The sequence below is a fragment of the Pseudophryne corroboree genome, chromosome 6 (genome assembly GCF_028390025.1).
Source record: "Pseudophryne corroboree isolate aPseCor3 chromosome 6, aPseCor3.hap2, whole genome shotgun sequence".
NCBI lineage: Eukaryota > Metazoa > Chordata > Amphibia > Anura > Myobatrachidae > Pseudophryne > Pseudophryne corroboree.
This window is the reverse complement of record NC_086449.1, coordinates 50,531,371-50,549,760: the sequence shown is the minus strand read 5'-3', so window position 1 is coordinate 50,549,760 and position 18,390 is coordinate 50,531,371. Positions and strand designations below refer to the sequence as shown.

The 18,390-nt window shown below is 47.3% G+C and overlaps 1 protein-coding gene across 1 annotated transcript in view; it reads right to left on the bottom strand.

The window, feature by feature from the left end:
- Nucleotides 1-2,150: 2,150 nt before the first annotated feature.
- LOC134936074 (zinc finger protein 84-like) overlaps nucleotides 2,151-18,390 on the bottom strand; it is a 75,018-nt gene continuing 58,778 nt past the window's right edge. The window contains exon 2 of the mRNA XM_063930982.1: nucleotides 2,151-4,045. Within this exon, the coding sequence (XP_063787052.1) occupies nucleotides 2,565-3,869 (1,305 nt within the window). The 5' untranslated portion in view covers nucleotides 3,870-4,045 and the 3' untranslated portion in view covers nucleotides 2,151-2,564. The remainder of the gene's footprint in view (nucleotides 4,046-18,390) is intronic.

Here is an 18,390-nt window from a genome sequence, read left to right as displayed (position 1 = left end):
ATAGCAATAGTGACCAGCGTAAAGGGTATTGTGCTGGCCCAGGGCTCCCCTCACAGCACCGCACACATGTGCCTCTGAGCCCTCCGGAGCGCAGACTTACACCGCTGTACTCCCACCCTTGTGCCACCATTCTCACCGGTGACCTGCTTATCGGGGCACCGATGTCATACTCACTACCTCGACCTTTTGGCTGTTAGGGGGTAGCGGCAGTGCTGCCTCGGGGGCTAGCGATCATCACCGTCAGGAGCTCAGTGTCCTGTCAGCGGAGATAGGAGCCATTAACCTCTAGGGTTGGTTCCTATTCCCTCCTTAAGTCCCACGAAGCAGGGAGGCTGTCGTCTGTACCTAATTCTAAAAAAAAAAAGAACTCCTAGGAGCTCCCCTAGCTGTGACCGCCTCCAACGGGCACATTTTCTAAACTGAGTGTGGTAGGTGGGGCATAGAGGGAGGAGCCAGCCCACACTCTTAAAGTGCCCATGGCTCCCAAGGGACCCGTCTATTCCCCATGGTACTAATGTGGACCCCAGCATCCTCTAGGACGTAAGAGAAAAAGATAAAATTATTCTTTGAGGTGCCAGATAGTGATTGTTACATGATCACCTAAGTATCTCTCCTGGGTCTATCTTCTAAAATGTAGAAGAGGAATGTACAAAAGTATTAAATACTGATGAAATAATTTTAGTCAATGAGTGTTATGAGGATAACTGCTAGTAACATGTATGGTTATTACAGATATGCGGCCGGATGTAATGGATTGGAGACGGCCAGAACTTGAAATGTTTTTTTTTTTAAAGCAGCAAATGTTTACAATGCAAAACCAGTCTCGGAGCTCCGGCCGTCTCGCAGCCCATTACATCCGGCCCATTATTTGTACATGGGCCTTCAGTCTACATACAGGACAGATCTATCTGTGTTGCATCACGGAGTACTATGGACCTGCTTCAGAGATATATGCAGCCAGATCTGCGTCCATCTCCTCACATGCTGGGGGCCACCCAGCACAGGACAAGGCTGCCCGGTATGTGTGATGGTCTGCCTCCTGATGCATCTGCAATTAGATTGTGGACGCATCAAACTAATGTTGACCCCTGGCAGTGCAGCCTGTCCGCGCTGTCAGACGGTCAGCCGCCATGTTTTATAAATGGAGCTGCTGCATGTGACATCACGCACCGAAAACAGTCACGGCATGCCCTCGTTGGGTCCACCGCACCCCACCCCCAATCATCTTGTGGCCACATCCTTCATAGATGCAGCCGCGAGAAGGGTCACACGTGCACTGCGGCCAGTGCATGTGCGCAGACCACCCAAATGCAGCCACTGTGTACAGATGCACGGCTGCGTACAGGTCTGAATGACCCCCTATGTCAAAGTTAGTATTGTGTATATTATTACTGTCATACTAGTTTCATTTATTGTGAAGGAACTTTACTATTATCCTAGTACACAGGAGCCCTAAATCAGATCTGATCGCAGCAGCAAAATTGTTATCTAATGGACACAACCATGTGCACTGCAGGGGGCAGATGTAACATGTGCAGGGGGAGTTAGATTTGGGTGGGGTGTATTCAAACTGAAATCTAAATTGCAGTGTAAAAATAAAGCAGCCAGTATTTACCCTGCACAGAAACAAATAAACCACCCAAATCTAATTCCCTCTGCACGTTATATCTGCCCCCCACCACAGTGCACATAGATTTGCCCATTATCTAACAATTTTGCTGCTGCAATCAGATCTGAATTAGGCCCAATGCGCACAACTTGGAACTTATTTACTTACATGATGTGGAAAGCAAGCATGTGCTGTAACCCATAGCAACCAGATATCAGCTATTAGCTGTCTAGTGCCAGCAAACAAACAAGTGTTATCATTTGGTTGCTATGGGATACAGACGATCAGTGTTTTACTTACACCATTTTACTAAACAGTAATAGTCGTAATATAAAAGGTATTAGAGAAATAATACGGAGGTATAGAGACCAGAGGAAAGACCTGTAGCGGGTATACTGTAGTTACTACACAGTTTTTTTGAAAGCCAGAGATTTTCACTCCATTTGTGTGCTGGATATAAAGGGCAATAGAAATACAAGCAAAACAAGCCTGAATTTACATGTATTATTACTGACCTTTATCATCCAGCGATCATAGACAGTAAGAATCAGTGGCTTTGAAAAACGGATATTTAGGAAATATAACCCATATGGTGAAACAGAGCAGCATACATTGTTCCTGTAGAAATACCCAGTACTCATAGCCCTGCTGGTCAGAGAAGGAATCCCAGTACTGAGAGGAGCTGCTGGAACTCTCTACTAGTCCCAGCACCTGCATGAGCAGAACAGCTGTATATTACAGAGCTCAGTAATGGCAGTCCCACGGTCATTGGCTATTGTTATACTGCAGCTCTAGTTCCTAACACAGAGACCTTCCCAAGGGGAAAAGTACCTCCAGGTCCACTTGTCTGACCTCTCCTGTCTTTATCAAGAGTCATTTATATAAAACACTCATCACATTCAGAAAATAAATATTGGCTCCATTGCATTCATACAGTTGTGATAAGTTACATTACTTATGATACACAAGCTGCATTCAGGCCCTCAGAGTGACTCCGCATGTGATTACTGAGTGTTTTCTTACTAGTTAAACACTTGCTGCATTCAGAACATGTAAATGGTTTCTCTCCTGTGTGACTCCTCTGATGTATAACAAGATGTGACTTATGGGAAAAACACTTGCTACATTCAGAACATGTAAATGGTTTTTCTCCTGTGTGAATCCTCTGATGTATAACAAGATGTGACTTCTGGGAAAAACACTTTCTACATTCAGTACATTCAAATGGTTTCTCTCCTGTGTGACTCCTCTGATGTATAACAAGATGTGACTTCTGGGAAAAACACTTTCTACATTCAGTACATTCAAATGGTTTCTCTCCTGTGTGACTCCTCTGATGTATAACAAGATTCGACTTCAGGGAAAAACACTTTCTACATTCAGTACATTCAAATGGTTTCTCTTTTGTGTGAACTATCTGATGCATAACAAGCTCTGACTTCTGGGAAAAACACTTCCTACATTCAGAACATGTAAATGGTTTTTCTCCTGTGTGACTCCTCTGATGTATAACAAGATTCCACTTCAGGGGAAAACACTTCCTACATTCAGTACATTCAAATGGCTTCTCTCCTGTGTGACTCCTCTGATGTATAACAAGCTCTGCCTTCCGGGGAAAACACTTCCTACATTCAGAACATGTAAATGGTTTTTCTCCTGTGTGACTCCTCTGATGTATAACAAGATTCCACTTCAGGGGAAAACACTTCCTACATTCAGTACATTCAAATGGCTTCTCTCCTGTGTGACTCCTCTGATGTATAACAAGCTCTGCCTTCCGGGGAAAACACTTCCTACATTCAGAACATTCAAAAGGTTTCTCTCCTGTGTGAATCCTCTGATGTATAACGAGATATGACTTCAGGGAAAAACACTTTCTACATTCAGAACATGTAAATAGTTTCTCTCCTGTGTGACTCCTCTCATGTATAACAAGAGATAACTTATGGGAAAAACACTTGCTACATTCAGTACATTCAAATGGCTTCTCTCCTGTGTGACTCCTCTGATGTATAACAAGCTCTGCCTTCTGGGAAAAACACTTCCTACATTCAGAACATTCAAATGGTTTCTCTCCTGTGTGAATCCTCTGGTGTATAACGAGATGTGACTTCAGGGAAAAACACTTCCCACATTCAGAACATGTAAATGGTTTCTCTCCTGTGTGACTTCTCTGATGTCTGATAAGATATGATTTATGTGTAAAGCTTCTGTCACACTCAGAGCACAGATGTGGTCTCTCTTCTGTGAGACTCATCATGTATAAGTTAAAAACTTCTATCCAGAAAATGAAAATAGTTTCTTTGAACCATTCAGAAGCTTAAGAAGAAATGATATCTTTAGTTGGCTAGAGCAGGAAACAAGATTAATTTCCACATTGTCTCTTTCTGCAGCCTTGTATTCTATTATTAGTTGGATTCCAGCTCCTTAAGTTACCTGTAATATACAAAAAAAAATGTAATTTAATAGCCTGAAGATCACCTTTGTAATCAGCTGTAGTGTTATATTGTATAAGGAACATGATGTATCTTTATGTATGTTGCCTAATTGCTGGGCTCCCATTTCCAGTCAGATGTGCAGTACAGAGAATGACAGTTAGGAAGTATCCAATTAGCTGCAGTATATTGATAACTTATCACAAATGCAATCATTTGGTATCCTGTTAGCGGCGATAAGTTATTATCGATAAGTCTCCATAGGGTTTATCGTGGTTTCTATTCACCATCTTTAAGCTGTTAGTAAGTAGTGCATAATACCTATTTAAAGCTAAAAATGTTGGGATTTGGTTCTGAACCCCTGGTACTTTCCACTGAATGACTAATGAGGCACTTAGAAGTTTTTAATTATTTTTACTTAGCCAATAATGACGTCATTTTTGGGGTCAAAAAATGCAAAGTGATGAAAGTTGGGGTACAAGGTACGAGACAGGTATATTGGGGTGTTTAATAAGTAGGACAAGTGTTTTTAGGCTTGCAGGTGGGAGTAAGCAGTCCGTTTCCACTTTTTTGTCCCCAAAAATTACCCAAATATATACTTATACCCATTTTAATGTACCCCAAATTTAATGAGAGCACTAATTTTACTGAAAAAATTGATTTATATAACGTCCACTCGCAAAGTTAACGATACAAGGGAAAAATGGAGGACATTTAAAGAAGCCCATCTGAGCTCCCTCATGGAGGATAAATCTATTAATTTTCTGAACAAACTCAAGAATCAAATTGAGTCTTACAGAATTGAGCTGGTTAAATATAAGAAAGACAAGTTACGCAAAGTTCAAGCAGATTACGAACAACACCGTGTCTACATTTGGTTGGCTAACAGCACGGGACCTCCTTCACAAAGAGAATTCACAGGCCCACGCAGACGTAGGACACAAAGAATGCAGTATAGCACGTCGGCCAGTGAGACCGATGAGGTGTCAATATCCGACAATACAGCTTCTTCTCAGGGAGCCCTTTTAGGGGTAAAGACCCAGGCGATCACGTCCGGCAGACGAAAAAATCCACCAGACAGGGCGGCCAGTCGAGGCGGCAAGCAGGGAGGAAGACCCCCCAGGTCGACGCGGACCTAATCTTCAATTTGTCCTCAGCAAGTTTATCCCCTGCTGAGATTGCTGTCCTGTCCAAAGGCCTGGCATATGTACCTACTAAAGCCCCTGACAAATTCAAATGGAAAGTGGAGACTTTTAAATTAAACAGGACATTGAAACTAAAGGAACACTTAGAGAGAAAACCGGATCATGCTACAGTGAAGGATCTTCCACCACAGATACGTAAACTAGGAACAACTTCCAAGTTTGACCCAGTGTCACAAAATGCATCAATCAGGACATTCACCCACATGATGGAGAATTTACGGAATGAACCCTCCCCCGCAGGTCTTCAACAACCTTACCAGAGATGAACAGACTGCCCTTAATTCCCTGATAGAATGACAGGATATAATCATCAGGGGAGCGGACAAAGGGGGTGGCATCGTGGTTCTTGATAAACAGGACTATATCTCAGAATGTGACCGCCTTCTAGCAGATAGAGACACGTACAGTCTATTAGCAAGTGAGCCCACTTGCGTATACAAAACCGCACTACATAGCATCCTGACAGATGCCTTGTCTGAAGGCTTGATTTCACAGGAGAGCCACAATAAATTGTTTCGTGTGCATCCTGTTATCCCAATATTTTATGCCATTCCAAAAATACACAAGGATGCACAGCGTCCCCCTGGCAGATCTATCATTTACGCCAGGGGGTCGCTGTGCGAACCTATAGCTATCTATTTAGATGCTTACCTGCAGCCTTGCGTACAAGCCATGTTCACGCATCTGAAGGATTCAAATGTGCTTCTGAGGAAATTGTTGTCATTTGAAGAGGTACGAGATGGCACTATACTCACCACACTAGACGTAACAAGCCTCTATACCTGCATTCCGCACCAGGCAGGTATAGCAGCAGCCAAACGGTTGATCACTCATAACCAATTGTACACGGGGCCCGATGTCGATTTATTTGTAACATTGCTTGAATTCACTTTGACCCATAACTACTTTCTTTTCAATGGGCAGTTTTTTTAAACAGAAAACCGGGTGTGCGATGGGGTCAGCAGTAGCCCCGTCGCTGGCTAATGCCTACATATGGGAGGTGGAACGTTCATTGTTCTTTGAGAACCCCACTATTGTAGAGCACATTTCACTTTGCTATATCGATGATCTCCTTCTGTTTTGGACCCATGACGAATTGTCATTGGCCAAGCTGATTGAAGATCACAACAGGAACCCCAGTACAGTCAAGTTATCATTGACTACACATCTGACAGAGATTTGCTTCATGGGCATTACAATCAAAATCCACAATAGACATATTCAGACCTCATTGTACAGCAACCCACTGACCGCAACACTTTGTTGCGATATGACAGCTTTCACCCCAGTGCTTTGGTCAGAGGTCTTCCGTACTCACAGTTTCTTCGGGTCCGCAGCATCACCAGCGAACCCGAGGAACTTGAGATTCAGTTAAACGCCATGTCCGAGAAATTCTCAGAGAGGTTACCCCCCAAACATCTTGAAACAAGCACGGGCCAAAATGATGTCTATAAACAGAATTGAGCTACTACAGAAAGAAGGCACTAAACGCACTGATGACAAAGTGACGTGGGTCAATGAATTCAACACTGCCAGTGTGAGAACGAGTAAACAAATTAAGCAAATGTGGCCGATTGTAGCCTCTGTCCCTAATTTAGCCTCCCTTAAACGCAGTAAGAACATGCCATGCTATACCAGGAGTGCGAACATTAAAAATGTAGTCTTTAAAAATGATGTAACTGGCTTTAAAAACTCCTCTGCTGCCCAACTTTTCCGCAGTCGTAAAGCGGGTTGTTTTAAACGCCTGGGCTGCACAACATGCAGCTACATGCTCACGTGGGATTTTATCACACACCCTCACACAGGCAAAGAAAATCTCCATTGGCCTCTCACTTGTAGCTCCATGTTCGTCATATATGTTTTAATGTGTCCGTGTAGTTTGTACTACGTCGGCAAAACACAGTGGCATTTTAAAGAAAGGATGGCCCAGCACAGGTCAACCATCAGGGCAGCCCTGCAATCTAGGAAAAAGTGACCAGCCAGTGGCATGCCACTTCGCACAAATGCAACATTCGTTAACATCTGTGCATTACAAAATACTAGATCACATCCCTGCCACGTCACGAGGTGGTGATCGTGCAAATAATAAGAATTTACTCACCGGTAATTCTATTTCTCGTAGTCCGTAGTGGATGCTGGGTACTCCGTAAGAACCATGGGGAATAGACGGGCTCCACAGGAGACTGGGCACTCTTAAAAGAAAGATTAGGTACTATATCTGGTGTGCACTGGCTCTTCCATCTATGCCCCTCCTCCAGACCTCAGTTAGGGAAACTGTGCCCGGAAGAGCTGACATTACTAGGAAAGGATTTGGAATCCAGGGTAAGACTCATACCAGCCACACCGTACAACTTGTGACAACTATACCCAGTTAACAGTATGAATAATAACTGAGCCTCATTCGACAGATGGCTCATAACAATAACCCTTTAGTTAAGCAATAACTATATACATGTATTGCAGAGAGTCCGCACGTGGGACGGGCTCCCAGCATCCACTACGGACTACGAGAAATAGAATTACTGGTGAGTAAATTCTTATTTTCTCTGACGTCCTAGTGGATGCTGGGTACTCCATAAGGACCATGGGGATTATACCAAAGCTCCCAGACGGGCGGGAGAGTGCGGATGACTCTGCAGCACCGAATGAGCAAACTCAAGGTCCTCCTCAGCCAGGGTATCAAACTTGTAGAATTTTGCAAAAGTGTTTGAACCCGACCAAGTAGCAGCTCGGCAAAGTTGTAAAACTGAGACCCCTCGGGCAGCCGCCCAAGAAGAGCCCACCTTCCTCGTGGAATGGGCTTTTACTGATTTAAGATGCGGCAGTCCAGCCGCAGAATGTGCAAGCTGAATCGTGCTACAGATCCATCGAGCAATAGTATGCTTTGAAGCAGGAGCACCCAGCTTGTTGGTTGCATGCAGGATAAATAGTGAGTCAGTTTTTCTGACTCTAGCCGTCCTGGAAACATAGATTTTCAGGGCCCTGACTATGTCCAGCAACTTGGAATCCTCCAAGTCCCGAGTAGCCGCAGGCACCACAATAGGTTGGTTCAAATGAAACGCTGATACCACCTTAGGAAGAAATTGGGGACGAGTCCTCAATTCTGCCCTATCCATATGGAAAATCAAATATGGGCTTTTACATGACAAAGCCGCCAATTCTGACACACGCCTGGCCGAAGCTAAGGCCAACAGCATGACCACCTTCCACGTGAGATATTTTAGCTCCACGGTCTTAAGTGGCTCAAACCAATGTGATTTTAGGAAATCCAACACAACGTTGAGATCCCAAGGTGCCACTGGAGGCACAAAAGGGGGCTGAATATGCAGCACTCCCTTAACAAACGTCTGAACTTCAGGCAGTGAAGCCAGTTCTTTTTAAAAGAAAATAGACAGGGCCGAAATCTGGACTTTAATGGATCCCAATTTTAGGCCCATAGTCACTCCTGACTGTAGGAAGTGCAGAAATCGACCCAGCTGAAATTCCTCTATTGGGGCCTTCCTGGCCTCACACCAAGCAACATATTTTCGCCATATGCATTGATAATGTTTTGCGGTCACGTCCTTCCTAGCCTTTATCAGGGTAGGAATGACTTCATCTGGAATGCCCTTTTCCATTAGGATCCAGCGTTCAACCGCCATGCCGTCAAAAGCAGCCGCATTAAGTCTTGGAACAGACAGGGCCCCTGCTGTAGCAGGTCCTGTCGGAGCGGCAGAGGCCATGGGTCCTCTGAGATCATTTCTTGTAGTTCTGGGTACCAAGTTCTTCTTGGCCAGTCCAGAACGATGAGTATAGTTCTTACTCCTCTCTTTCTTATTATCCTCAGTACCTTGGGTATGAGAGGAAGAGGAGGGAACACATAAACCGACTGGTACACCCACGGTGTCACTAGAGCGTCCACAGCTATCGCCTGAGGGTCCCTTGACCTGGCGCAATATCTTTTTAGCTTTTTGTTGAGGCGGGACGCCATCATGTCCACCTGTGGCCTTTCCCAACGATTTACAATCAGCTTGAAGACTTCTGGATGAAGTCCCCACTCTCCCGGGTGGAGGTCGTGCCTGCTGAGGAAGTCTGCTTCCCAGTTGTCCACTCCCGGAATGAACACTGCTGACAGTGCTAGCACGTGATTCTCCGCCCATCGAAGAATCCTTGTGGCTTCTGCCATTGCCATCCTGTTTCTTGTGCCACCCTGTCGGTTTACATGGGCGACCGCCGTGATGTTGTCTGACTGAATCAGCACCGGTTGGTTTGGAAGCAGGGGTTCTGCTTGACTTAGGGCATTGTAAATGGCCCTTAGTTCCAGAATATTTATGTGTAGGGAAGTCTCCTGACTTGACCACTAACCTTGGAAGTTTCTTCCCTGAGTGACTGCCCCCCAACCTCGGAGGCTTGCATCCGTGATCACCAGGACCCAGTCCTGTATGCCGAATCTGCGGCCCTCGAGAAGATGAGCACTCTGCAGCCACCACAGCAGAGACACCCTGGCCCTCGGTGACAGGGTGATCAACCGATGCATCTGAAGATGCGATCCGGACTACTTGTCTAATAGATCCCACTGAAAGATCCTTGCATGGAACCTGCCGAAGGGAATTGCTTCGTAAGAAGCTACCATCTTTCCCAGGACTCGCGTGCAGTGATGCACCGACACCTGTTTTGGTTTCAGGAGGTCCCTGACCAGAGATGATAATTCCTGGTCCTTCTCCTCTGGGAGAAACACCTTCCTCTGTTCTGTGTCCAGAATCATGCCCAAGAACAACAGACGTGTCGTAGGAATCACTTGCGACTTTGGGATATTCAGAATCCAGCCGTGCTGTTGTAGCACTTCCCGAGATAGTGCTACGCTGACTAACAACTGCTCCTTGGACCTCGCCTTTATAAGGAGATCGTCCAAGTACGGGATAATTATAACTCCCTTCTTTCGAAGGAGTATCATAATTTCGGCCATTACCTTGGTAAACACCCTCTGTGCCGTGGACAGACTAAACGGCAACGTCTGGAATTGGTAATGACAGTCCTGTACCACAAACCTGAGGTACTCCTGGTGAGGTTGGTAAATGGGGGCATGTAGGTAAGCATCCTTGATGTTCAGCGACACCATAAAATCCCCCTCTTCCAGGCTCGCAATAACCGCCCTGAGCGATTCCATTTTGAACTTGAACTTCCTTATATAAGTGTTCAAGGATTTCAAATTTAGAATGGGTCTCACCGAACCGTCTGGTTTCGGTACCACAAACATTGTGGAATAGTAACCCCGTCCCTGTTGAAGGAGGGGAACTTTGATTATCACCTGCTGAAGATACAGCTTGTGAATTGCCGCCAAGGCAGATTTGAGGTAACGGCGAGGGGGAGTCGCCTCGAACTCCAGCTTGTATCCCTGAGATACCACTTGTAGAACCCAGAGATCCACCTGTGAGCAAACCCACTGGTCGCTGAAGTTCCGGAGACGCGCCCCCACCGCACCTGGCTCCACCTGTGGAGCCCCAGCGTCATGCGGTGGACTTAGTGGAAGCAGGGGAGGATTTTTGTTCCTGGGAACTGGCTGTCTGGTGCAGCTTTTTCCCTCTACCCTTGCCTCTGGGCAGAAAGGATGCGCCTCTAACCTGCTTGCCTTTCTGAGGCCGAAAGGACTGTACCTGATAATACGGTGCTTTCTTCGGCTGTGAGGGAACCTGAGGTAAAAAAGTCGACTTCCCAGCTGTTGCTGTGGAAACGAGGTCCGAGATACCATCCCCAAACAATTCCTCAGCCTCCATGTGCCTTTTAGAATCAGCACCTGTCCACTGCCGAGTCCATAATACTCTCCTGGCAGAAATGGACATTGCATTAATTCTAGATGCCAGCCGGCAAATGTCCCTCGGTGCTTCCCTCATATATAAGACAACGTCTTTTATATGCTCAATGGTTAGCAAAATAGTATCCCTGTCGAGGGAATCAATGTTATCTGACAGGGTATCAGACCAAGCTGCTGCACTACTACACATCCATGCTGAATAAATTGCAGGTCTCAGTATAGTACCTGAGTGTGTATACACAGACTTCAGGATAGCCTCCTGCTTTCTATCTGCAGGCTCTTTTAAGGCGGCTGTATCCCGAGACGGCAGTGCCACCTTTTTTGATAAGCGTTTGAGCGCTTTGTCCACCCTAGGGGATGTTTCCCAACGTAACCTGTGCGTTGGTGGGAAAGGGTACGCCATCAGTAACCTCTTAGAAATCACTAATTTCTTATCTGGGGAACACCACGCTTCTTCACACAATTCATTTAACTCATCAGATGGGGGAAAAGTCACTGGCTGCTTTTTCTCCACAAACTTAATACCCTTTTTAGTGGTAACCGGGTTAATGTCAGAAATGTGCAACACATTTTTCATTGCCGTAATCATGCATCGGATGGCCCTTGTGGACTGTACATTTGTCTCATCCTCGTCAACACTGGAGTCAGACTCTGTGTCGACATCTGTGTCTGCCATCTGAGGTAGTGGGCGTTTTTGAGCCCCTGTTGGCCTCTGAGACGCCTGGGCAGGCGCGGGCTGAGAAGCCGGCTGTCCCAAAACTGTTACGTCATCGAATCTTTTATGCAAGGAGTTGACACTGTCGGTTAATACCTTCCACATATCCACCCACTCTGGTGTCGGCCCCGCAGGGGGCGACATCACACTTATCGGCTCCTGCTCCGCCTCCACGTAAGCCTCCTCATCAAACATGTCGACACAGCCGTACTGACACACCGCACACACACAGGGAATGCTCTGACTGAGGACAGGACCCCACAAAGTCCTTTGGGGAGACAGAGAGAGTGTGCCAGCACACACCACAGCGCTATATAACACAGGGATTTACACTACCACAGAGTGAATTTTCCCCAATAGCTGCTTATATCACCTTTTGCGCCTAAATTTATGTACCCCCCCCCCCCCTCTCTTTTTTACCCTTCTTGTAGTGTATACTGCAGGGGAGAGCCTGGGGAGCGTCCTTCCAGCGGAGCTGTGAAGAGAAAATGGTGTCGGTGTGCGGAGGGAGATAGCCCCGCCCCCTCCACGGCGGGCTTCTCCCACTTTTTTAATAATGTTAATGGCGGGGGATTAGGCACAAAATAAGAATTTACTTACCGATAATTCTATTTCTCGTAGTCCGTAGTGGATGCTGGGACTCCGTCAGGACCATGGGGAATAGCGGCTCCGCAGGAGACTGGGCACAAAAGTAAAAGCTTTAGGACTACCTGGTGTGCACTGGCTCCTCCCCCTACGACCCTCCTCCAAGCCTCAGTTAAGATACTGTGCCCGGACGAGCGTACACAATAAGGAAGGATTTTTGAATCCCGGGTAAGACTCATACCAGCCACACCAATCACACCGTATAACTTGTGATCTAAACCCAGTTAACAGCATGATAACATGAGGAGCCTCCAGAAAAGATGTCTCACTACAACAAAACCCGAATTTTGGCAACAATAACTATGTACAAGTATTGCAGACAATCCGCACTTGGGATGGGCGCCCAGCATCCACTACGGACTACGAGAAATAGAATTATCGGTAAGTAAATTCTTATTTTCTCTGACGTCCTAGTGGATGCTGGGACTCCGTCAGGACCATGGGGATTATACCAAAGCTCCCAAACGGGCGGGAGAGTGCGGATGACTCTGCAGCACCGAATGAGAGAACTCCAGGTTCTCCTCAGCCAGGGTATCAAATTTGTAGAATTTTGCAAACGTGTTTGCCCCTGACCAAGTAGCTGCTCGGCAAAGTTGCAAAGCCGAGACCCCTTGGGCAGCCGCCCAAGATGAGCCCACCTTCCTTGTGGAATGGGCATTGACAGATTTAGGCTGTGGCAGGCCTGCCACAGAATGTGCAAGCTGAATTGTACTACAAATCCAACGAGCAATAGTCTGCTTAGAAGTAGGAGCACCCAGCTTATTGGGTGCATACAGGATAAACAGCGAATCAGATTTCCTGACTCTAGCCGTCCTGGAAATATATATTTTCAGGGCCCTGACAACATCTAGCAACTTGGAGTCCTCCAAGTCCCCAGTAGCCGCAGGCACCACAATAGGTTGGTTCAGGTGAAAAGCTGACATCACCTTAGGGAGAAAATGAGGACGAGTCCTCAGTTCTGCCCTGTCCGAATGGAAAATCAGATATGGGCTTTTGCAAGACAAAGCCGCCAATTCTGATACACGCCTGGCCGAAGCCAGGGCTAACAGCATGGACACTTTCCAAGTGAGATATTTCAAATCCACAGATTTGAGTGGATCAAACCAATGTGATTTGAGGAATCCCAAGACTACATTGAGATCCCAAGGTGCCACTGGAGGCACAAAAGGAGGTTGTATATGCAATACCCCCTTGACAAACGTCTGAACTTCAGGAACTGAAGCCAGTTCTTTCTGGAAGAAAATTGACAGGGCCGAAATCTGAACCTTAATGGATCCCAATTTTAGGCCGATAGACACTCCTGTTTGCAGGAAATGCAGGAATCGACCCAGTTGAAATTCCTCCGTTGGGGCCGTCCTGGCCTCACACCACGCAACATATTTTCACCAAATGCGGTGATAGTGTTGCGCGGTCACATCCATCCTGGCTTTGATCAGGGTAGGAATGACTTCCTCCGGAATGCCTTTTTCCTTTAGGATCCGGCGTTCAACCGCCATGCCGTCAAACGCAGCCGCGGTAAGTCTTGAAACAGACAGGGACCTTGCTGGAGCAGGTCCCTTCTTAGAGGCAAAGGCCACGGGTCCTCTGTGAGCATCTCTTGAAGTTCCGGATACCAAGTCCTTCTTGGCCATTCCGGAGCCATCTGTTTACGTGGGCGACTGCCTTGATGTTGTCCGACTGGATCAACACCGGCTGACCCTGAAGCAGAGGCCTTGCTAGGCTTAGAGCATTGTAAATAGCTCTTAGCTCCAGTATATTTATGTGAAGTGATGTCTCCAGGCTTGACCACAAGCCCTGGAAATTTCTTCCTTGTGTGACTGCTCCCCAGCCTCTCAGGCTGGCATCCGTGGTCACCAGGACCCAGTCCTGGATGCCGAATCTGCGGCCCTCTAGAAGATGAGCACTCTGCAACCACCATAGAAGAGACACCCTTGTCCTTGGGGACAGGGCTATTCGTTGATGCATCTGAAGATGCGATCCGGACCATTTGTCCAGCAGATCCCACTGGAACGTTCTTGCGTGGAATCTGCCGAATGGAATCGCTTCGTAGGAAGCTACCATCTTTCCCAGGACTCTTGTGCATTGACTGAGACTCGCCCTGGTTTCAGGAGGTTTCTGACTAGTTCGGATAACTCCCTGGCTTTCTCCTCCGGAAGAAACACCTTTTTCTGGACAGTGTCCAGAATCATCCCTAGGAACAGAAGACGTGTCGTCGGAATCAGCTGCGATTTTGGGATATTTAGAATCCAGCCGTGCTGCTGGAGCACTACTTGAGATAGTGCTACTCCGACCACTAACTGTTCTCTGGATCTTGCTCTTATTAGGAGATCGTCCAAGTAAGGGATAATTAAAACGCCTTTTCTTCGAAGAAGAATCATCATTTCGGCCATTACCTTGGTAAAGACCCGGGGTGCCGTGGATAATCCAAACGGCAGCGTCTGAAACTGATAGTGACAGTTTTGTACCACAAACCTGAGGTACCCTTGATGAGAAGGGTAAATTGGGACATGGAGGTAGGCATCTTTTATGTCCAGAGACACCATATAGTCCCCCTCTTCCAGGTTCGCGATCACTGCCCTGAGTGACTCCATCTTGAATTTGAACCTCTGTATGTAGGTGTTCAAAGACTTCAGATTTAAAATAGGTCTCACCGAGCCGTCCGGCTTCGGTACCACAAACAGCGTGGAATAATACCCCTTTCCTTGTTGCAGGAGGGGTACCTTGATTATCACCTGCTGGGAATACAGCTTGTGAATTGCCTCCAATACTGCCTCCCTGTCGGAGGGAGACGTTGGTAAAGCAGACTTCAGGAAACGGCGAGGGGGAGACGTCTCGAACTCCAATTTGTACCCCTGAGATACTACCTGAAGGATCCAGGGGTCCACTTGCGAGTGAGCCCACTGCGCGCTGAAATTCTTGAGACGGGCCCCCACCGTGCCAGAGTCCGCTTGTAAGGCCCCAGCGTTATGCTGAGGACTTGGCAGAAGCGGGAGAGGGCTTCTGTTCCTGGGAAGAGGCTGCCTGATGCAGTCTTTTTCCCCTTCCTCTGCCCCGGGGCAGAAATGAGGAGCCTTTTGCCCGCTTGCCCTTATGGGGACGAAAGGACTGAGCCTGAAAAGACGGCGTCTTTTTATGCTAAGAGGTGACCTGGGGTAAAAAGGTGGATTTCCCAGCAGTTGCCGTGGCCACCAGGTCCGATAGACCGACCCCAAATAACTCCTCCCCTTTATAAGGCAATACTTCCATATGCCGTTTAGAATCCGCATCACCTGACCACTGTCGCGTCCATAACCCTCTTCTGGCAGAAATGGACAGCGCACTCACTCTTGATGCCAGAGTGCAAATATCCCTCTGTGCATCTCGCATATATAGAAATGCATCTTTTAAATGCTCTATAGTCAATAATATACTGTCCCTATCCAGGGTATCAATATTTTCAGTCAGGGAATCCGACCAAGCCACCCCAGCGCTGCACATCCAGGCTGAGGCGATTGCTGGTCGCAGTATAACACCAGTATTTGTGTATATACTTTTTAGGATATTCTCCAGTTTTCTATCACCTGGTTCCTTGAGGGCGGCCGTATCAGGAGACGGTAACGCCACTTGTTTTGATAAGCGTGTGAGCGCTTTATCTACCCTAGGGGGTGTTTCCCAACGTGCCCTAACCTCTGGCGGGAAAGGGTATAATGCCAATAATTTTTTAGAAATTATCAGTCTTTTATCGGGGGAAACCCACGCTTCATCACACACCTCATTTAATTCATCTGATTCAGGAAAAACTACGGGTAGTTTTTTCACACCCCACATAATACCCTTTTTTGTGGTACTTGCAGTATCAGAAATGTTTAAAACCTCCTTCATTGCCGTGATCATGTAACGTGTGGCCCTACTGGAAGTCACGTTTGTCTCCTCACCGTCGACACTGGAGTCAGTATCCGTGTCTGGGTCTGTATCGACCTGAGTTAACGGGCGCTTTAGAGCCCCTGACGGTTTTTGAGACGCCTGGACAGGCACTAGCTGATTAGCCGGCTGTCTCATGTCGTCAACTGTCTTTTGTAAAGTGCTGACACTATCACGTAATTCCTTCCATAAAACCATCCAGTCAGGTGTCGACTCCCTAGGGGGTGACATCTCTATTACCGGCAATTGCTCCGCCTCCACATCATTTTCCTCCTCATACATATCGACACAAACGTACCGACACACAGCACACACACCGGGAATGCTCTGATAGAGGACAGGACCCCACTAGCCCTTTGGGGAGACAGAGGGAGAGTTTGCCAGCACACACCAGAGCGCTATATAGATATATAAATATATAGGGACAACCTTATATAAGTGTTTCTCCCTTATATAGCTGCTGTATTGTTAATATTATGCCAATTAGTGCCCCCCCTCTCTTTTTTACCCTGTTTCTGTAGTGCAGGACTGCAGGGGAGAGTCAGGGAGACGTCCTTCCAGCGGAGCTGTGAGGGAAAATGGCGCTTGTGTGCTGAGGAGATAGGCTCCGCCCCCTTCTCGGCGGCCTTTCTCCCGCTTTTTGTGGAAAACTGGCAGGGGTTAAAATTCATCCATATAGCCCAGGAGCTATATGTGATGAATTTTCGCCAGCCAAGGTGTTTCTATTGCTTCTCAGGGCGCCCCCCCCCAGCGCCCTGCACCCTCAGTGACCGAAGTGTGAAGTGTGCTGAGAGCAGTGGCGCACAGCTGCAGTGCTGTGCGCTACCTTGTGGAAGACAGGACGTCTTCTGCCGCCGATTTTCCGGACCTCTTCTGTCTTCTGGCTCTGTAAGGGGGCCGGCGGCGCGGCTCTGGGACCGAGCTCCAAGGCTGGGCCTGTGATCGGTCCCTCTGGAGCTAATGGTGTCCAGTAGCCTAAGAAGCCCAATCCACTCTGCACGCAGGCGAGTTCGCTTCTTCTCCCCTTAGTCCCTCGATGCAGTGAGCCTGTTGCCAGCAGGTCTCACTGAAAATAAAGAACCTAAAACTAAACTTTTCACTAAGCAGCTCAGGAGAGCCACCTAGTGTGCACCCTTCTCGTTCGGGCACAAAAATCTAACTGAGGCTTGGAGGAGGGTCATAGGGGGAGGAGCCAGTGCACACCAGGTAGTCCCAAAGCTTTTACTTTTGTGCCCAGACTCCTGCGGAGCCACTATTCCCCATGGTCCTGACGGAGTCCCAGCATCCACTAGGACGTCAGAGAAATACAGTTTATAACTGTATTATGTGCAAATTTGCCAAAAGGTATACTTCTTGCAGCCCAGGGCACCTGTCCCCCCAACCCCCCCAGCGCCCTTCACCCACCAGTGAACGGAGCGTGTGGTGTGCTGTGGGAGCAATGGAGCACAGCTGCAGTTCTGTGCGCTACCTTATTGAAGACCGGAGTCTTCAGCCGCCGTTTTTCTTCTGGTTCTTCCGTCTTCTGGCTCTTCAAGGGGGACGGCGGCGCGGCTCCGGGAACGGACGATCAAGGACAGCTGCCTGTGTTCGATCCCTCTGGAGCTAATGGTGTCCAGTAGCCTTAGAAGCACAAGCTAGCTGCAAGCAGGTAGGTTCGCTTCTCTCCCCTCAGTCCCTCGTAGCAGTGAGTCTGTTGCCAGCAGATCTCACTGAAAATAAAAAACCTAACAAATACTTTCTTTTCTAGTAAGCTCAGGAGAGCCCACTAGGTGCATCCAGCTCTGGCCGGGCACAGATTCTAACTGAGGTCTGGAGTAGGGGCATAGAGGGAGGAGCCAGTGCACACCAGATATAGTACCTAATCTTTCTTTTAAGAGTGCCCAGTCTCCTGCGGAGCCCGTGTATTCCCCATGGTCCTTACGGAGTACCCAGCATCCAGTAGGACGTCAGAGAAAAATTAAGACTCGAGGCCCACTGAATCCATAAATTAGATACCATTCAACTACGGGGTTTGAATGAATACCTGAGCTTGAATTGTTTTTTTTAGAAACTATAGTATAACACTTGGGATGAAATTGGCACACAATATA